The sequence below is a fragment of the Vulpes lagopus genome, chromosome X, assembly GCF_018345385.1.
Source record: "Vulpes lagopus strain Blue_001 chromosome X, ASM1834538v1, whole genome shotgun sequence".
Classification (NCBI taxonomy): domain Eukaryota; kingdom Metazoa; phylum Chordata; class Mammalia; order Carnivora; family Canidae; genus Vulpes; species Vulpes lagopus.
In genome coordinates this window covers 81938818-81961037 of record NC_054848.1, presented here as the reverse complement: position 1 = coordinate 81961037, position 22220 = coordinate 81938818, and the positions used below count along the sequence as shown (strand labels likewise).

Below are 22220 nucleotides of genomic sequence, written 5' to 3'. Positions count from 1 at the left end.
GTAAATATTTTAAATAATTAAAAATTAAGAAGAGGTAAAAAAAGATAATAATGGCATTTAAGAATTTTATTATTACTATTAATATTGAAATTGTTTTGTTCACTTGCAAATTGCTATTTTGAAGCTATCACGGGTAAACTGTAGGATAAAGAACATGACAAATTATATTAATGTCATTAAGAATCAAGATTTTCAGTGTAGGGAGGGATAGGAGGCAGGGAAGAGAGAGAGTAAACATACAAACCTCTTTTGATTTTAAATTTCAATTGGAAGTAATATAAACTCATGATATTTTTTCTCTTAAAAAAATCTGTATTTTCAAATTCTGTCAACTGAAAGACATCAAAACAATTGACTACCAGTAGCTATGAAAACCCCTAACATTAGACTATGGTACTTAAATCACAAAAAAAAGAACCTAGAATCAGATGTATGGCCAATTTCAGATCTGGAGAGGGAATGTACAAGACAAGCCTGATGAGTCTTTTGTGAGAAAGGAAGTTTTCAAAGATCGATAAAGTTTTGTCAAAAGAACACAGGATGGGGGCCAATTTACAAGGGCTCCCATAAGCCAATAACAGGTTAATTTTGGCTTCAAAAAGAATAATGAGTACAACTGATTGCATCACATAAATTCTATGTGTTTATAATGATAACAAATTCTAAAAATCTTCCTATCATTCAAAGTTGCTGGTGTACTAACTCATTACCCTATTAGAATTCCAGCTAATAAATCAGAATTCTACCTGATAAATGAAGGATTTATAAAATTTTAAAAATCACCATTCTGCAACTCTGAACAAAAAATGGACCTAGGCAATGATCATCAATGAATATTAAACCATTAGGTGAAAGTTCATGGGGAAATTCTGATGGCAAAATTAAGATCATATACCTGAGACCAATGATAAAGCCCAAAATAAAAAAAAGTGGGGTAACAGATATTTGTGCCATAAGATGTAATTCAATAGTAAGTACGTAGCACTATGTATATTCTTTTTAATTTTAATTTTTTGCAGTATAATTTATATACAGTATAATGCACAAATCTTAAGTATAGAGCTCTTCCTACATCCCCAGAAAGTTCTCTAGTGCCTCTTGTAAGGCAACCTCCAGTCTGTAGGAAATATGGAGGACAGAGGAACAATTTAAATGACATTATGAAGAAACAGTCAGATACAGAATGTAGAATGCAGTACAATACAAATGACCCAGTTTCTCCTATAGCATAATAGAAGAGGCTTGAGAAACACATCAACCAAATGTAAATAATATGTGGAATTTGCTTGGATTCTGGTTTGAACAAACCAATTGTAAAAAGACACCATTGTGGAAATCTGAATAAGGACTGTTTTAAGGTATATCTGAAAGATTGCTAATTTTTTGAGGTGTTATAATGGTAGAGTGGCTATCAGTTAGAGAGACATATTGAAGTATTCATTGGTGAAATGAATGATATGAAGGATTTACCTAAAAATATTCCCCCCAAATAGTGGTGGGGTATAGATGAAACAAACTTGTCAAAATGTTGTTAACTTTGAAGCTGAATGATGTATACATGGGGTTTCATTGTACTATATTCTCTGTAAATTTAGGAATGTTTAAAATCTTCCAAAATAATAAGTCTTTTAAAATTTGCATGTCAAGAGTTTCCTCTGGGCTGAGACATAAAGATGCTGGAACTATCAGGCTACCTATTCCTAGGTACTTCTGAAGTTCTAGTTGAGGCATTCCCAGACACTTGCAAATAGGAATTGAGAGAATGGACATTTTTTTTAGTCTCAGCAGTCTTTGCAACCTAGTTAATGGTAGTTATAGCTATTATGAGATACATTATGATTCTTATGAAAGCTTTAACAATATATTGATATCCATTTATTACAAAATAACATAAAGACATGTGCTAATAAAACCAAGGGTTTTGAGTTTCTTTCCTGCATCTCCAGGTCCCTAAAAATACCAGGTGTGAGTAGTACATGTAAGCTACATGTTGTTAAGAAGTATATAGCAAACAGAGTGTTTTTAATGTTTATGTAAAATTTTTACATCTACTAAATTTCTGGAGATCAAGGGATTACAATGTTTAACTCTGTCACACAAATAAACATGATTTGTCATCACTTGTATATTTTATACTTGTATTAAGGAGTCTCATCAATCTATGAACACAGAATTTTAGAGCTAAAAGGCACCCGGGAGATTGTATTGCTTGACTCTCTAATATAACAAATGAAGAAACTGAGGCTCAGAAAAGTTAAATATGATTTTTCAAAAGCCAGGATTATTTTTAAACTCTAGTTCCCTCCCAATTATAAAACACATTGAAAGATATAGATCAACCTAAAAGCTTTTCAGAAAAATTACACTAAATGTGCACTTCCATTTTGAGACAAATCCTGGTTTTCAGAACATTAAAATGAAAATATTATACACCTTAGAAATGAGAAGATGTTGTATACTTCCAAAGTAGCTACATTTTACTATAGTGGTTTAAATTAGTGCTTCCCAAACTGGCTCTCTTCAAAATACACAAAGAAAATTATAATATTTGTATGTGGTATACTGGGAAGGGTATATAATGTGAAGTAATTGGCCCTCTGAACCCAGAGGACTGAGATGGTCACATGGTTGGGAAGTTCTGATTGAAAATAATTTGTATGATACCTATTTGTAATAGACTAACAAATTGTTAGAATTTAGCACTTTTGGACTTCTTATCTATAAACTAATTTAAAACCTTCTTAAATTAGTTTAAATAGATATCTGGATATATAAAGATAACTACCAAAGTACTAAAGAAAGGCTAATTGTAGACATATATCTACTCTTACACTTAACTTTTTAAAGATTGTATTTTTCTTTTTGTATTTTAATATGAGTCCTTTTCAGTTATCTCATAATACTTCATTTGCTTTTTCTCTGTTTTGACCAACAAAAAACATTTGATATACAGCAAATATCACTTACTCTGATCCCTTTTGGTCCTGGTGGCCCTGGAATTCCATCATCACCCTGAAAAATAAAACACATTTAGCTCTTGTTCCTCCAAAAATCACCTTCAAATAACTAATTTTATTTTACATTTGTTTTTATTTAAGTTCGATTTGCCCAACATATAGTTTAACACCCAGTGTTCATCCCATCAAGTGCCCTCCTCAGTGCCCATCACCCAGTTACCCCATCCCCCCCGCACACCTCCTCACTAATTTTACATTATAACAATAAGAGACTTAAATTTTTGTGAATCTCTGTGAGAGTGAGAAACTTCCAAACCCAAGGCAGAAGTATTTGTCATTGAGACTGAAAGCACTAAGGAAAGATATATGATAAAAAATAAGAAAGGTCTTTATTTATTGAGAAGAAAACTGCTAACATGCAGCAAAAACTTTGTACCTGAAAAGTGAACTATAGTGAACTATGAAAATCATACAAAACAAAGATGAAATAGTGGTACTGATACTCTTCAAGTCATTTATAGATAAGCCAAATATAAGCTGAAATTCTGGGCAGTTTCTATATTGTGTCAATCTGCTTGCCACACTGGTAATAAATAGCATCATTTCTGAGCCCAAATATGTGCTGCTCTTGATTCTGCTGTTTTAAACCTTTGCTTTGCTTTATAAGGCACTCTCTACTGGCAGAGCTCAGGAAAGAAAAGAAAGAACCACAGACTTTCCTTTCTAAGTTTCTTCTGTAGACTCAATGCAAAAGAGGCTGCCCACATGTGTGTTAATCTATGTGCCATGTCTAAGTTACAGTCACATTGTTGAGAATTTTTTAAGTTTTGCCTCACTGTTTTTATAAACTAGTTTTTAAAAAATGGAATAAAGAAAACCTAATTCTGCTCCAAAAGATGGGAATTTCAGTGGACCATACAGCTAGTAGACTACCACCTGAGGCTTTATTTGTTTTAAGATTTTATTTATTTATCCATGAGAGACACACAGAAAGAGGCAGAGACACAGGCAGACGAAGAAGCAGACTTCTCACGGGGAGCCCCATGTGGGACTCAATCCCAGGACTGGGATCACGCCCTGAGCCAAAGATAGATGCTCAACCGCTGAGCCACCCAGGCATCCCAACCACCTGAGGCTTTAGATAGGTTTTATTAAGCTGGGACATCTTGCTTTATACAGGTGATTTCTAAATTGCACAATTCATAGCCCTAGAAGGTCCACTGGACTTTCCTTGAAACCTATGTCACAGCCCTCCTTCCATCAATGCAGCTCTATTTTTATGTTTTATGTGGGGCTTCCATGAAAATTTTCATTTGGTACAAGGGTTACCTGATATATTAGTTTTTATGCTGCTGTTATAAATTACTACAAATTTAGTGGCTTAAAACAACACAATCTTACAGTTCTGGAAGTCAGAAGTATGACAGTGGTCTCAGCTGAAGAATCCTGCTGTTTTTTGGAGGTTCTAGGAGGAGAATCCATTTCCTTTTTTCCAGCTTCTAAAGCAGCCAGCATTCCTCATCTCCTGGCCTTCAACCTTCAAAGCTAGCAATAGTTGAAGAAATCTAACATTGCATCACTCTGATATTGACTCTTCTGCCTCCCTCTTCCACACTTAAAAGACTCTTGTGATTACATCAGGTCCACCCAGATAATTCAGAATAATCTCCTTACTTTAAGACCAGCTGATTAGCAAATTTAATTCATCTTAATTTTGCTTGTCTCTATAATCTAACATATTCACAAGTCCTGAGGATTACATCATAGACATCATTGGGGGTGGGCCTACTACACCTTACTTTTTAAAAAAAGTTTAATAATCTACTCTTTCCACACAGATGCACTAGAAAACATAATGGAAGAAAATATGTAATTTACAGCAGCAAAAAAAGGTAAAATATTTAGGAATAAACTTAATAAGAAATGTACAAGATTCATAAGAAAAGTTAACATTTCTGAAGTTCAAAAAGGAAGAACAACAAATGGAAAGGCATTTCATGTTCTTGGATAATAGGAGTCAACATAAAAAATAGGGCAGCCCGGGTGGCTCAGCAGTTTAGCACCACCTTTAGCCCAGGGCATAATTTTGGAGAAGCTGGATCAAATCCCATGTCGGGTTCCCTGTGTGGAGCCTGCTTCTCCCTCTGCCTGTGTCTCTGCCTCTCTGCCTCTCTCTCTCTCCCCCCCCCCCCCGTGTGTGTGTCTCATGAATAAATAAATAAAATATTTTTTAAAAAAGAAGTCAACATAAAAAATAGTCAATTCTCAACAAATTTAGTTAAAATTTGACATAATAAAAATAGAAATAACATGAGTTACTTTTTTAACGTAAATAACGTGACTTAAAATTCGTATGGAAAAATAAACAAGCAAGAACATTGAGGAAAATTCTGGAAAAAAAAAGAACAGTAAGGGGACACTAGCTCTGGCAGATAAAAAAAATACAGAATACATCATTGAAAGAGTATGGAAGGTCTAAAAACAAGTCCATATAGTCACGTGAATTTGGTTTATACTGGAAGTAGCACTGCAAATCAATGGGTAAATTTACATTGGGATACATTTGTGAGGACATCTGGGAAAAAATTAAGGTGGAACTTATATAACAAACTACACAGCAGGATGAATTAGAAATAGATAAAATATTTACATAAAGAAATGAAACTATTAAAATACTAGAAGAAAAAAATAGGACAATTACTTTATAATCTTATAGTGGCATTTCCTACTCAAAATTCAAATGTTATAAAGGACCTCTTGAAAAACACACAGACACACAAATATACAAACACACACACATACACACATACACATATTCAGCAAGGACACTACAAGTAGGGGAAATAATTGCAACTCACAACACAAAGAGTAATCACCCTAATATATAAATAGCTCATTAACATATAAAACCACCTATAATACTATAGAAAAATGGGCAAATTAAATGTCATATATGACAGCTCATAGAAAACACAACTGATTCTTGGGCCTGTGAAAAGATCCTTAATCTCACTCTTGAGAAATGCAAACTAAAGGCATTGAGAGACCATTTTTCATGTATTAGCTTGACAAAAAGCCAAGTTTCATAATAGGGCTGGTAAAGCTATAGGGAAATTGATCTTCTTGTATATTGCTGAACCAAGGATAAATTATACAACTTCTTAGGGGGCAATTTGGCAATATCCATAAAAATATATAAATACATGTACCCTCTGAGCTAGTAATATCACTTTTAGTAACTTTACAGAGATAATTTCTTATTGAGGAAAGGAAGTCTATTAAAATTGTACATCTTTAGTGGGAAATATCAGAAAGGAAGACAGAACATGAAAGACTCCTAACTCTGGGAAAAGAACTAGGGGTGGTGGAAGGGGAGGTGGGTGGGTAGTGAGGGTGACTGGGTGATGGGCACTGAGGTGGGCACTTGACGGGATGAGCACTGGGTGTTATTCTGTATGTTGGCAAATTGAACACCAATAAAAAATAAATTTATAAAAAAAAGAAAAAAAATTGTACATCTTTGCAGCATTGTTTGTAGAAGAAAAAAATTGAAAATTATCTAAATGATCCTCAACAGGGGACTGGCTTTAAACATTGTGATTTATATGCACAATGGGATACAATGCAGTTATAAAAGATAATGAAGAAGTTCTGTGTATACTGATATGAGATATCTACAATGTGTATTAAGTGAAAAACAAAGGTCAAACATGTTGAATATGCTACCACTTTATAAACAAAGGGAGGCAAAAGTGTGTCTGTGTGTATATAAGCATGTATGTGCAAGTGTATATTTGTATCTGTGTGCATATACAAAAATCATTGAACATATTCACAAGGAAGTATTAGAAATTGGTACCTATCAGGGATATGCAGAACTCAGTGGCTAACAGATACAGGTAGAAAGGAAATATATCTCACTATACATCTTCTTATGTTAATTTTTTTTCAATAAAGTGAATATATTATCTATCAAAAATTAAATTTTATTTTTAAGAATAAATAAATCTTTTGGAAAATTTTATATATACATTCCTATTATGTACTTGTTTTATATAGCTTTACTTTCTTTTTTTTAATATGTATTTATTTATTCATGAGAGACACACAGAGAGAGAGGGAGAGACACAGGCGGAGGGAGAAGCAGGCTCCGCACAGGGAGCCTGATGCAGGATTCGATCCCGGATCCCGGGATCATGACCTGAGCCAAAGGCAGATGCCCAACCGCTGAGCCACCTAGGTGTCCTAGCTTTACTTTCGTATATAAGAATATACAAATTAAAGAACAATCCTACAAAATTTTTGACTGAGCATATATATTAACATATATATGCATGTATTAGAATACCCAATCACATAAAAAATATAAATTCAGCTATTCTGGAAAGCATGAAGTCATACTTGAGATAGAAGCACAAAGTGCTTCAAATTTAGAATCCCAAAAGTTTAGAAAGCAATGTAGCCTTCTCATTATACAGAGATTGAAATGGAATCACAGCAAAAGATGGGACTACTTTCTAAATTTAAAATTCATACCATCACACTTTTAAAAACTAGTGCACAATAATTTTTGTACAATAGTCTAGTACAATAGTCCTAGTTAATGCTAAATTATTTCAAAGGGATTCATATGTATTTAACTTTTTAAAAATCTGCCACAAATCTGGGATATCTGGGTGGCTCAGCAGTTGAGCGTCTGCCTTCGGCTCAGGGCATGATCCTGGAGTTCTGGTATCGAGTCCCACATTGGGCTCCTTGCATGGAGCCCACTTCTCCCTATGCCTATGTCTGCCTCTCTCTTTCTGTGTCTCTCATGAATAAATAAAATCTTAAAATAAATAATCTGTCACAAATCTTTATTAAAAGTGCCACCCCTCAGCAAGCATGGTGCACAAGAAAGTTGGTCCCAATCTTGGGTAAACTCAGGTGCAAGAAATGTAACTTTACTTTCCTATGGTTCAGCTTAATTTCTGTTTCAAAATACCTACTTCACTAACATGACTGAAATTTAATTTCAGTCAACAGGAGTCCCCATCTCATTTTCATAAGACTGTGTCTAAATTATGGAGAGCTTAAGAATTCCAAGTTGTTGAGGGGTGGGATAGTCCCGTCCACACTAGAATTAACTGAGATGTCCCGCACCAGTAGTTTACATGGATTACTGCTGACTTAGTGCTCAATTCCATCACACACAAAGAGTCACAAATATTGACTCTTTCAGATCTCTCTGCTACTCTGTGCCACTCCTGGGTGCACAAGAAACATTCTGCTATTTTACACCTCATTAGACATAAGAAATTCTGTTAAATGTCCCATCTACTTAACTTCTATGCAGTCATTTAGAGTCTTGCTTTCTCCTTAGCATACAAGTTCTGCTCAGGAAATTTAGCACAGGTCCCTTCTGCCCCTGAATCTAACAAAACTACCATGATGTACTGTCACCTCCTCAGAGATCATGCCCAAGCACACCCCCCACAATCTATGCTCTGATATAGTTAAGTGTTTAAAAGTACTTATGTATTTAAATTAATTTCCTCCTTTATTGGAAAAACTACCTGGTGAGTATCCATTTGATCTCCTCAATAATCTAATGGCATAATGTACCACTATTACATGAAATAAAATAAGGAAAAAAAAAGGTTTTAAACTACTTTTTTCTTTCTAGGCAAATGAACAGAACTGGCCCTTTCATTATCAGCTCATCAGTCTACCTAATACAGATGGCAAAGGGCAACCAACCAAAATAAATACTCTTAGAAAACCAAGAAAGTTCTCTGAATCTTCACATTCACTATTATCTACTCCCATTCCCTATCTTAACATACACCTAAGATGTTGTTCTTGTTTATAGTCTAGGAGAGACTGTGTGCACTGCAGTCAATGGGGAAAAGTCTTCCCAACTGATAGGACCACAGCACCTTTGGATCTATGAACCTGGGTATAGGAAAGAAAGGCTGTATGGATCTATCGTCTCATCTTTCTCTCCCAGAGAACAGCCTACGTGACTTCTACCTCACCCAATTCACTGATAGACCTGTCCCAGCAAATTGCCACCACTCTGAATTTGACAAACTGCTCAATATGTCACCCACCATCCAATCCCATAGATAAATACCTGACTGCTATACCACCGAATACAACAAATGGACATTTCTCTAAACACAGAACTTTTTAGTACTTCAGATACCTCAACTTTATTACACAGGGCCTGATGTGTTCCCACAGTTGGACTCTGACACTACAGAAAGAAAATGCCTCCTCACAGGTCAAATTGCTCCTGTCTGAGATGGAATTAAGAGAAGCATCTGGCAAAAGGGAAATAGGATCTGCCACTGGGCCTATTTTGACCTCAATAGTGCTGGCCTCCTACCTCCAATACCAGTGCACACCTTACACAAACTTTCCAATTCTACTCAAGTACTCTACCCACCAGAAGGGACTCCTGGCTCGTTGACCCCATGGTAATCACTAGCTTTTATACTACCAGCACTGTGTGTGTGTGTGTGTGTGTCTCCCTAGGGTTATTATTTATTTTCTATAAGCCAGGCCTTCAACATTCTTACCAATGTAACATATACATATGGGGCATTGATAAGGGACTGTCAAATATTCAAGATAGCCCTTCCTATTGAGCACATCAAGCTAAACAGAGTAAGAATTCCAAAACCAGGTACTCTAGTTACTGAGGCAAACTGTCATGTGGTATTACTGATTCTACTCATGTGCATGCTCCAGCCAACTTTTCTCACTCAGGGTCATCCAATTCCAAAAAGTTGTTTGCAATATGTCTTTAACTTTTACTTAACTCATTAATGACACTACTTCAGTTTTGGAAGCAGAAGAGACTAGCCTCAAATTCCTTGGCCCAAATACTGTTGGATAACAGCGTAGCCCTTACCTTCCTGCTGGCCAACCAAGGCAAGGTCCTCACTGGTACTGTTCCATAGGGAAAATGGAACAGTGGGGAAGTTGGTGCTTTTTCTGGTTAAACATTTTGCTTATTATACTGCCACAGTAAAGGGCTTGACCATTCTTTCATTTTGGCTTGTTCTCTTAATCAGCTACTCTGACACCTGGCAGTTTAGCTCTCTCCAGCTCAGCTGAGCTCCTCACAAAACTTAATTTTTGTTAAGTATCCCAATAACCATATCCAACTAACAGCATCTTCCAAAAACATCTGAATATGGCAGCAATATTCAGGGTTTTCTTTAACCAACAATAAAATACAGACTCTTAGCTATTCTATTGTTTTTTTCTATATTAATTTCTGGCTATAACTCAGTAACCTCTTAGTTGATTTGACACCTAGTCCCACATTTAGCATGGCCTAATGCTTCTAGTATTACTGGCTGACAACCTGGAACATACCTTTTGTCCCCGAGGCCCTGGAGGCCCTTCTGGACCTGGAAATCCAGGCAAACCTGGATGGCCTTCCAAACCCGGAAATCCTCTCTCCCCCTGCAATTGAACAAGAGTTAATGTCATTTTTGATGAAGTTATTTGTGAATTTTCAAGCACGGACATGATTGAGATTCAAAAAGACCAAAAGCCTATCTAACGAGCATTAATTAAATGATACTAAATTCATAGTATCCGCTAACATGAGAAAACCTACATGATCTAAGTGGGAAAACTGCAAACCATTCTGAATTTATACCATATACAGTAATATAGTTTCTTGCTTTCTTGTAAAAGTAAAAGGCATATCAGAGATAGAATGAGGTTTTAAACATATTGAAATCAAGAGTTTAACAAGGAAGATGGCAATAAGTCCAGGAAACCAGGTCTGTAGGGGTTACATTAAGTAAGTTTGGTGCAGGGATGAAGTGTAAAAGAAAACCATCTGAGAAGTTTTCAGATTTGTTGCAGAATAGGAAGTTGCGGGATTATCCAGAATGGAAATTCATTAGCTGACTGCAGATAAATTAGTCAGAAAAGGGCTCTAGAACATCAAAAAATTTTATATTTCTTCTGATTGTAAAAATACTACAAAAAGGAATACATGGTTATTGTAGAAGAACAAAAAACATACAAAGAAAAAACTACCAGTAATTCCTCTATTCATAATTACTAATTGAACTATAATGTCACTCAAGTCCTAGTTCTGACCACAGCACTTATCAACACTAGCACAGGAGGACTGCCAACCTACCAGTAAGGTTTCACCAAATTTTATCAGCATCTATGTAATAAGGTTGCCTGATGTGCACATCTGCACAGACAGATATATGGGAGTAGTAGATCTGCCATCTATACTAATATATCATTATATAACATGTTAGGCTTAGTTAACTTGCATATAGCCAATTATAGAAAGGTCAATTATAGAAATTATAGCCATTATATAACATGTTAGGCTTACTTAACTTGCATATAGCCAATTACAGAAAGCCAATTATAGAATTATATTATATATAACTTGCATATAGCCAATTATAGAAGTGTGAACCCCAACACCCCTAGGAGATACAATCACAGAAAGCAAATTCACCACTATTAAGTTTAAGAACCCTGAGGGCTCACAGCTCCATGGCATGTGCTCCCAACTGCAGGGTTGTAAGAAATTCTTCGATTTTTCTAAGGCTTGAGGGCTGAGTCTCTGGCCAGAGGCTCTGGACCTCATTGTAGGAATGCTTGCGTTCACTAGATCCTAACCACAGTGACAGCCTAAGTAGCACCTGCAAAAGAGAAAGCATCCATATCTATAAAGCAACTGACTAATGGGCCATTGGAAGTGCATATCCCTAGAGGTTAAGGTAGGCTTTTATTATACCCCCAGTGTGTGTGTGTAGGGGGGGATGAGTGTGTGGTTCTAAGTTTAGTCTAGACAATTTAGATAATTTTGTATTCAATAATTCTTTGTTATGTTAAGTTATAACAACTATAAGTACTTATGGTCAGTTTCCACTCATTACTTCAAAGCAAATGAAGCAAATGTTAGATAATTAATAGTAGGTTGAAACATTCCCATAGTCTTGGCAACAATTATTATTGATATATTAACATGCTTCCTATTTGTTATAAATATTTCTTTGTTGTTTTAATTAGTCATATAATTATGATAACTTAGTATTAATCAATGTCATCAATTACTTTGAAGGGAATAGAGCAAGAGCGGAAAAATAAAAAGTTCAAAATTTCTAGATCTGGATTGTCTCAAATTACTACACAGCTCATTTCTGGCAGAGTTGGTAGTAGAAATCTGATTTCAAGCACAAGTCAGAAAGGAAGCTAAAAGGAAAAAAAAAATCTAGTTCAAGTAGATTTCCATAAGTGGAAAACAGAGCTACATTCTGGGATCTCCACTGGTATTTAAAGCGTTTCTCTGCCAAAACTTGAGTATAATGTTTGAAGAGAGCTATATTTTCTCAGAAGCAAAATTGCTGTTTGGGCAATAGATAAGAGAGGAATAAACCAGAAATTCCAAGTAGAGAGTGCTAGAAAGCTTAATGTGTTTTTATTAATATAACCATATACCTATAAATTATATATCCTTAAATCTGCTCATAATATAGTCAAATAATGTTGTGGGCCTATCTAGCTGACTGACTGACATTATACCAAGGAAGAGAGAAGGGTACCTACTGGACAGTAGCAAAATAATTGCAAGCACAATCCCCAGCCTTTAAAGGGTAGAAAGTTTCCTGCAGTAGAAACTATAGAAATCTGCCATGAGGTGGGGTGAGGGAGTCTTCTACCTAATTCCCGCAGATGGTATGAAGGTTGACATTTGTTGTTTGCCTACTGTTTGCTACTGGTGGCAAGGCAATCATCCACTCTTTAAAACTCATCTACAGTTTACTGTAATTTGCTAACACTCACGAACACAGAAAATAGCAAGCTGTATCTATTTGTGAAGGTCAAACTTCTTTTTAAAAAACTGGCTTGGGGATCCCTGGGTGGCTCAGCGGCGTGATCCTGGAGTTCTGGGATTGAGTCCCGCATCGGGCTCCCTGCATGAAGCCTGCATCTCCCTCTGCCTGTGTCTCTGCCTCTCTCTGTGCCTCTCATGAATAAATAAATAATATCTTAAAAAAAACTGGCTTATGTTGCCTGCCCATATTGGGATAAAAACTACTCTTATTTTTCATTGTGGAGTAATCTCTCTCTGCCTGTCCCTTATATATTAGTATTACATTACTCTGGATTCTCTTTTTGACCCTTCCCTCTATTTTCCTGGGAAATCTCAAACACCCACACTTTTTTTTCTAAAATTTAGGCTCACAGGGTTAACTGTCTTAAACATCTCCATTTGAATATCACACAGGAATCAAAAATCAACAACAATAAGAAACATGTATTGAGCTATTCTAAACTATTTCCATGTTTTATTTATTTAATTCTCCCAAAGTTAATATAAGGTAAATATTACTATTATTTCCATTCTACAGATGAAGAGTTGGGACACAGACGAATCGTGTAATTTTCCTAAGAGCGAATTTAACATAAGAAACACTGAGTTCACTACCTTTATACCATCTTCCCTATTCCAGGAAATAGCACAACCTAGACCAGAAATTTGAAATAATCTTGCCTCTACTCTTTCCATTACTCTTTCATCTAGTCAATCATATTATCTCCATCATTTCATTCTTAGTACCCAGCAAAACAAATACAAAATATCCATTCAATGAATGAACTTCCTTAATGGATTATATAACACTTATGGCATATATTTTTGCCCCAAATACAGAAAAATATAAGTTAGGGTTAGGAGAAATTATACAAAGGATAACTTTTTATGATAAAGGTCTCTTGGGCAGCCCCGGTGGCCCAGCGGTTTGGTGCTGCCTTCGGCCTGGGGCCTGACAGAATCGAGTCCCACGTCGGGCTCCCTGCATGGAGCCTGCTTCTCCCTCTGCCTGTGCCTCTGCCTCTCTCTCTCTCTCTGTCTCTCATGAATAAATAAATAAAATCTTTAAAAAGGTCTCTTAGGGATCCCTGGGTGGCGCAGCGGTTTAGTGCCTGCCTTTGGCCCAGGGCGCGATCCTGGAGACCCGGGATTGAATCCCACGTCGGGCTCCCGGTGCATGGAGCCTGCTTCTCCCTCTGCCTATGTCTCTGCCTCTTTCTCTCTCTCTCTCTCTCTGTGTGTGTGTGTGTGACTATCATAAATAAATAAATAATTTTTAAAAAACAGAAAAAAAAGAAAAAAAAAGGTCTCTTATATACCACATGCTAGTATTAAAAAGAATAACAGACTGACTTACTTAGGAAAATCTACATTATGAGTCAAAGGTACCCATAATAATGTTACAATTTTACATAAAGGGCACTTTATAATCACAATAAGAAAATTACATGATTATGGGAATGAAAAAAGATTTTAAGAATAGTTTCTTAAGAAAGATAGAAAATTAACAGGAAAAACACTGGATTTCTTTTTTTTTAAAGATTTTATTTATTTATTTGAGAAAAAGAGTGAGCAAAGTGGAGCACAAGTAGAGGCAGAGGGAGAAGTAGATTCCCCACTGAGCAGGGAGCCCGATGTGTGGCTCGATCCCAGGACCCTGGGATCATGACCTGAGCTGAAGGCAGATGCTTAACTAACTGAGCCACCCAGGCACCAAACACTGGATTTCTGCAGTCAGAAAAAAATTAAAAGTGGCACAAACTGCTATAATGACCATTGAGATTAAAATTATTTTGGGATTATAGTATCGCAAAAATGCAAAAATTATATAAACATTTGGGCAAGACAATACCATAATGAACTAACGAAAATAATGAATAACTGAAAAGATGCAATTATGGGCAATTTTGTCTTCTTTTTGAATAATTTCTATGTTGTTTTTGTAATTATATAGTACAAAGATATATTTGATGTAATATAGTTAGGAGAACAAGAATATGGATCTTTGACAACTGCCAAATGGAGATAATGTAGGTCAGATGATCTCAAACCTTAGCTTCCATCAAAACTGCTTGGACAACTTGTTAAAACACAGATTACCTGGTTAGAGTTAGATTGAGTAGGTCTGCTAGGAGCCTCAGAACCTGCATTTCTAATAAGCTCCCAGAAAATGTTGATGCCACTGGTAGACAGGAACACCTTGTTTAGGTAATGTTTGAGTGTGACATTGATTTTATTTTACTTTATAATTTTTACTGAAGTATAGTTGACATACAATGTTATACTAGTTTCAGATGTACAACATAGTGAATTGACAATTCTATACATGAAGCTATGTTCACCATGATAAGCAGTTACTATCTATGTGACATGATTTTTTGTTGTCAGATGGTTAATTTCTTGTCATCAGGAGTCTAGCAAGTTTTGTTTTTGGCAACGTGCACTTGGACACATTTCTTTGGCAGAATTGACATATTTTATTATTTGTGTGTTAAACTTACTTTTTAGAAGCAGTTTTATTGAGGTACAATTAATATACAATAAGTTGCACATATTTAAAGCATACGATTTGAATTTTTTCACATCTGTAACAACCAAAATAATGAACATATATAGCCACCACTCACAAGAATTTCCTTCTTTTTTCAACAAATGTTGCTCCAACAAGTAGACATCCATATGCAAAAAAAAGAATATAGACAGAAACCTCACACTCTTCATAAACATCAACTCAAAATGGATCATACACCTAAATACAAAACTATAAAACTCCTAGAAGACAGTATAGGAGAAAATCTAGATGACTTTGGGTATGGTGATAATTTTTCAGATACAGCAAAGGCATAATCCATGAAAAAAATAACTAATAAGCTGGACTTTATTAATGACTTCTGCTCTGTAAAAGACAGCATTAATGAGAATGAGAAGACAAGCCACAGACAGGGAGAAAATATTTGCAAAGGAAACATCTTGATAAAGAACTACTATCTGAAATATACAAGGAACTCTTAAAGCTCAATAATAAGAAAACAAACACCCTGATTTAAAAATGGGCCAAGACTTTAACAGATACTCACCAAAGAAGATATATAGGGTGATGGGCATTAAGGAGGGCACGTGATGTAATGAGCACTGAGCATAATATACAATTAGGTGTTATATACAACTGAAGTCTACCTCTGAAACTAATAGTAAAAGGCGAAAGATTTATACGATCTGAAGAGAAACCAGAGTATTCTGAAACTAATAATGCACTACGTATTAATTAATTGAATTTAAATTAAAAAAGAAGATATACAGATGGTAAATAAACATATGAAAATATGTTCCATGTAATACATCATCAGGGAAATGCAAACTTAAATAACAATTATATACTGCTACATACCCATTAGAATGGCCAAAATAAAAAACCCACCAAATGAGGGCAAAGATATGGAGCAACAGGAACCCTCATTCACTGTTGGTGGGAAGGCAAAATGATACAGCCACTTTGAAAGACAGTTTGGCAGTTTCCTGCAAAACTAAATATACTCATATGATCCAGCAACGATGTTTCTTGGTATTTATCCAAAAGAGTTTAAAATTTATATCGACACACACACAAAACTGCATGTGGATGCTTACAGCAGATTTATTCATCATTGCTAAAACTTGGAAGCAACCAACATGCCCCTTCAGTAGAAAAAGAGATAAAGAAACTGGTACATCCAGACAACGGAATATCATTCAGCACTAAAAAGAAATGAACTATTAAGTAATGAAAAGGCATGGAGGAACTTTAAACGTGTATTACTAAGAGAAAAAAGCCAATCTGGGAAGGCTACATACTGTATGATTTTAACTATATGATATTCTGGAACAGACAAAATTATGGAGGCAGTAAAAAGATCAGTGGTTGCCAGGGATGGGAATGGTAGATGAACAGATGGAGCACAAAAGAGTTTTAGGGCAGTGAAAATACTCAAATGATAATGATGGATACATGTCATTATACATTTGCCCAAATCCACAGAATGTACAACACCAAGAGTGAGATCTAAGTTAAACTACAAACTTTGGGTGATAATGATGTATTAATGTAGGTTCATCAATTGCAACAAATGTAACACTCTGGTGGAGGAATTGATAGGGAAGCTATGCCTGTATGCATGTGTGGGGCCAAGGGTATATGCAAAATTTCTGTATCTTTCTTGCAATTTTGCTGGGAGCCTAAAATAGCTCTAAAGAATAAGTATCTAATTAATAACAATATTGAAGTGAACATTATAAATATAAAAAATTTTCTGTGTTCCCTTTTATATAATATTTTCCTCATGCTTCTATTCATCCCCCCCAAGGTGATGACTGACTTACTGTCATTATAAATTAATTTTCTTTTTCTAGAACTTATATACATGGAATTATACAGAATGAACTCTTTTTGTCTAACTTTTCATTCAGCATAATTATTTGAGATTTAGACATGTTATGGTACATGTTAATAGTTCTTTCCTTCTTATTGCTGAGTAGTATTCCACTGTATAAATTATATTACACTTTGTTGATTCATCCACCTGTGAATACCAATTGAGTTGTTTCCTGTTTCTGGTTATTACAAATAAAGCTACCACGAACTTATGTACTAGTTTTGTCCAAACATATGCTTTCACTTCTCATAGGTAAATGCCTAGGAAAAGACAATCATCTGATAGGTTTATGCTTACCTTTTAAAGAAACTGTCAAATTTATTAACATGGGTTTTCACCATTTTATATTTGTATCAGCAATCTATAATAGTTCCAGTTGATCCACATCCTCATCTATATCAATATGGATATATTTTAATATTTAGATATTCTAGGAAGTTTATGGTAGTATCTTATTATGGTTTTTTACGCATTTCCCTATTTAATGATGTTGAGTAACTTTTCATGTGTTATTTTCCATCTACATATCTTATTTTGTGAAGTGCTTTAAAATATTTTGCCACGTTGTTTCTAGTTTAATTTTATTTTGGGATGTTTGTTTTATTATTGAGTTTTGAAATTTCTTTACATATTCTGTATATAAGACTTTTTATGATTATGTAATTTGCAAATATTTTTTCCTAGACTGCATTTTTTCATTCTCTGAATAAGGTCTTCAGAAAAGAATAAGTTATGGGCAGCCCCAGTGGCACAGCAGTTTAGCGCTGCCTGCAGCCCAGGGCGTGATCCTGGAGACCTGGGATCGAATCCCACGTCGGGGTCCCTGCTTGGAGCCTGCTTATCCCTCTGCCTGTGTCTCTGCCTCTCTCTCTCTCTCTCTGTATCTCTCATGAGTAAATAAAATAAAATCCTTAAAAAAAGAAAAGAATAAGTTCTTATTATTGATGAAAAATAATTTATCAATCTTTTGTTTTATGGATTATGATTTTGGTATTCTAAGAAATATCTGCCTAACCCAAGATCAGAAGGATTTCCTCCTATGTTTTCTTCTAAAATATTTATAGATTTAGGTTTTATATTTAAGCCTATAATCTATTGTGAGTTAATATTTGTGTACAATGCAAGCAATGAGTCAAAGTCCATTTTTGTGCATATGCATATATAATTTTTCTAGTACTATTTGTTGAAAGACTGCCTTTTCTCCACCTAACTGCCTCTGCATTTTTGTAAAAAAAACATCAATTCATTTTACATCTGTGAGTCTATTTATGGACTCTTCTGTTCCATTAATCTATATGTCTATTCTTTTGCTATTAATATACTATCATATTTATGATATAGTTTTATACTGTCTTGGAATTGTATATTTTATATTTCCTTCTTTTTCTTATTTTAAATTTGATTTACTTGTCCTTTTCTAGCTTCTTAAATGGAAAATGTGGGTCACTGATTTTAAATCTTTCTTCTTTTCTAACATAGGTATTTAAAGCAATTTTCCACTAAGCTCTGCTTTACCTCCATCCCAGAATCCTCAGAATACTGCAGTTTAATCATTATGCAATTTGGTGTATTTTCTAATTTTCTTAGTGATTTCTTCTTTGGCCTATCAGTTATTTAGAATAGTGTTTTCTAATTTCAAAATAGTTGGGAATTTTCTACATATATTATTATTGTTGATTTCATATGTGGTCAAAGAATATACACTGATGTTTCCAATCTTTGGGTATTTATAGGGTATATTTTATGGCACATCATGTGGTCTACCTTGGAGAAAATTCCATCTGCCTTTGAAGAAAAACACATTCTGTAATTGGATGTAGGACTTCATATATGTCAATTAGGTCTAAGTTGTTAATGGAATTCATATCATCTCTGCCTTTACTGATTTTTTTTCTAGTTGTTCTGTCAATGACAAAGACAAGTGTTTTAGGGTCTATCAAATATGATTTTGGATTTGTCTATGTATCCCTTTAATTCTGTCACTGTTGCTTCATGCATTTTGAAGTTCTGTTGTTATGCTTTAAATAGTCTTCTGTCCATCACATGAGATCCCAAATAGCCAAAGTAATCTTGAAAAAGAAAAACAAAGCTGGAGGCATCACAATTCCAGACTTCAAGTTATAATTTTTCAGGCTTCAAGTTACATTACAAAGCCATAGTAGCCAAAACAGTATGGTACTAGCACAAAAATAGACATGGAGATCAATAGAAAAAACAGAAAACTCAGAAATAAATCCAAAACTATATGGCCAAGTAAACTTTGACAAAACAGGAAAGAATATACAATGGAAAAATGACACTCTCTTCAACAAACAGTGATGGGAAAACTGGACAGTGATATGCAGAAGAATGAAACTGGACCACTTTCTTACACTATACAAAAAATAAATTCAAAATGGATGAAAGACCTAAATGTGAGACAGGAAACCATCAAAATCCCAGAGAAGAATACAGGCAGCAACCTCTTTGACCTCAGCCAGAGTAACATCTTGCTAGACACATCCCCAGAGGCAAGGGAAACAAAAGCAAAAATGAACTATGGGAACTTCATCAATATAAAAAGCTTCTGTACACTGATGGAAACAATCAACAAAATAAAAGATAACTGATAGATGGGAGACGATGTTTGCAAATGATATAAAGGGATAGTATCTAGAACCTATAAAGAACTCATCAAAATCAACAACCAAAAAATAAATAATCCAGTTAAGAAATGGTCAAAAAACATGAACAGACATTTCTCCAAAGAAGACATAGAGGGATCCTGGGTGGCTCAGTTGGTTAAGCATCTGCTTCCCAGGGTTCTGGGATCAAGTCCCATGTCCAGCTCCGTGCTCAGCAGGGAGTCTGCCTCAATCTCTGCTATTCCTCCCTGCTCATGCTCTCTCTTTCAAATAAATCAATAAAAGCTTAACAAAAAAACAAAGAAGATATACAAACAGCTAACAGACACATGAAAAAATGTTCAACATCACTCATCTCCGGGAAAAAAGAAATCAAGACCACAATAAGAGGGAGGAGGGGCAAGATGGCGGAAGAGCAGGGTTTCCAAATCACCTGTCCCCACCAAATTACCTAGATAACCTTCAAATCATCCTGAAAATCTACGAATTCGGCCTCAGATTTAAAGAGAGACCAGCTGGAATGCTACAGTGAGAAGAGTTCGGGCTTCTATCAAGGTAGGAAGATGGGAAAAAGAAATAAAGAAACAAAAGGCCTCCAAGGGGGAGGGGCCCCACAAGGAGCCGGGCTGAGGCCGGGGCGAGTGTCCCCAGGACAGGAGAGCCCCGTCCCGGAGGAGCAGGAGCTGCAACAACCTTCCCGGGTGGAAAGGCCTCCCGGGGAATTGGAGCAGGATCCCCAGGAGGGCGGGGATGCCCTCGGGCTCCCTGGGACAGTAACAGAGGAACTGCGCCCCGGGAAGATGCGCCGAGCTCCCTAAGGGCTGCAGCGCTCGGCGGGACGCGGAGCAGCTCGGAGGGGCTCGGGCGGGGGCTCCGCGGAGGGGGCTGCGGCGCAGGAGCGGAATCCAACAGCGCAGGCCCCGGAGCACTGGGCGCCGGGACACAGCCCAGGATCCAGCCTCCCCCGGGACAGGCAGAGGCCGGGAGGGCCCAGGACAGCAAGGACGCTCCTGCCCGGGGCTGAGCAGATCAGCGGCCCCGCCCGGGAGCCCCCAGGCCCTGCAGACGGAGAGCCCTGGAGTTACTGTGGGAGCTGACTCCAGGTTCTCAGAGCTGCCGCCCCGCCACTGTGGCTTCCTCACGGGGTAAACAACCCCCACTGAGCCCTGCACCAGGCAGGGGCAGAGCAGCTCCCCCAAGTGCTAACACCAGAGAATCAGCACAGCAGGCCCCTCCCCCAGAAGACCAGCGAGACGGACCCGTTCCAGGGGAAGTCAAGGGACTAAAGTATACAGAATCGGAAGATAGTCCCCCGTGTTTTTTTTTGTTTTTGTTTTTGTTTGTTTTTGTTTTGTTTTGTGCTTTTTTTTCTTTCCTTCTTCTTGATTTCTGATTGCTTCCCCCACCCCACCCCCTTTTTTCTCCTTTCTTTTTCTTTCTCTTTTTCTTCTCTTTTTCCCCTCTTTTTTCTTTTTCTCTTTTCTTTCCTTCTCTCTCTTTTTCTCCTTTTCCCAATACAACTTGTTTCTGGCCACTCTGCACTGAGCAAAATGACTAGAAGGAAAACCTCACCTCAAAAGAAAGAATCAGAAACAGTCCTCTCTCCCACAGAGTTACAAAATCTGGATTACAATTCAATGTCAGAAAGCCAATTCAGAAGCACTATTATACAGCTACTGGTGGCTCTAGAAAAAACCATAAAGGACTCAAGAGACTTCATGACTGCAGAATTTAGATCCAATCAGGCAGAAATTAAAAATCAATTAAATGAGATGCAATCCAAGCTAGAAGTCCTAACGACGAGGCTTGACGAGGTGGAAGAACGAGTGAGTGACATAGAAGACAAGTTGATGGCAAAGAGGGAAACTGAGGAAAAAAGAGACAGGCAATTAAAAGACCATGAGGATAGATTAAGGGAAATAAATGACAGCCTGAGGAAGAAAAACCTACGTTTAATTGGGGTTCCCGAGGGCGCCGAAAGGGCCAGAGGGCCAGAATATGTATTCGAACAAATCCTAGCTGAAAACTTTCCTAATCTGGGAAGGGAAACAGGCATTCAGATCCAGAAAATAGAGAGATCCCCCCCTAAAATCAACAAAAACCGTTCAACATCTCGACATTTAATAGTGAAGCTTGCAAATTCCAAAGATAAGGAGAAGATCCTTAAAGCAGCAAGAGAAAAAAAGTCCCTGACTTTTATGGGGAGGAATATTAGGGTAACAGCAGACCTCTCCACAGAGCCCTGGCAGGCCAGAAAGGGCTGGCAGGATATATTCAGGGTCCTAAATGAGAAGAACATGCAACCAAGAATACTTTATCCAGCAAGGATCTGATTCAAAATGGAAGGAGAGATAAAGAGCTTCCAAGACAGGCAGGA

General features: G+C 36.5%; 1 protein-coding gene across 3 annotated transcripts in view; it reads right to left on the bottom strand.

Annotated features, from left to right (window-relative positions):
* Positions 1-22220, bottom strand: part of COL4A5 (collagen type IV alpha 5 chain) — a 273463-nt gene that overhangs the window by 126376 nt on the left and 124867 nt on the right. For all 3 annotated transcript variants that reach the window (XM_041740856.1, XM_041740857.1, XM_041740858.1), the window contains exons 3-4: positions 10326-10415; positions 2968-3012 (exon numbers count right to left, since the gene is read on the bottom strand). In XM_041740856.1, coding sequence (XP_041596790.1) covers positions 2968-3012; positions 10326-10415 — 135 coding nt within the window. The remainder of the gene's footprint in view (positions 1-2967; positions 3013-10325; positions 10416-22220) is intronic.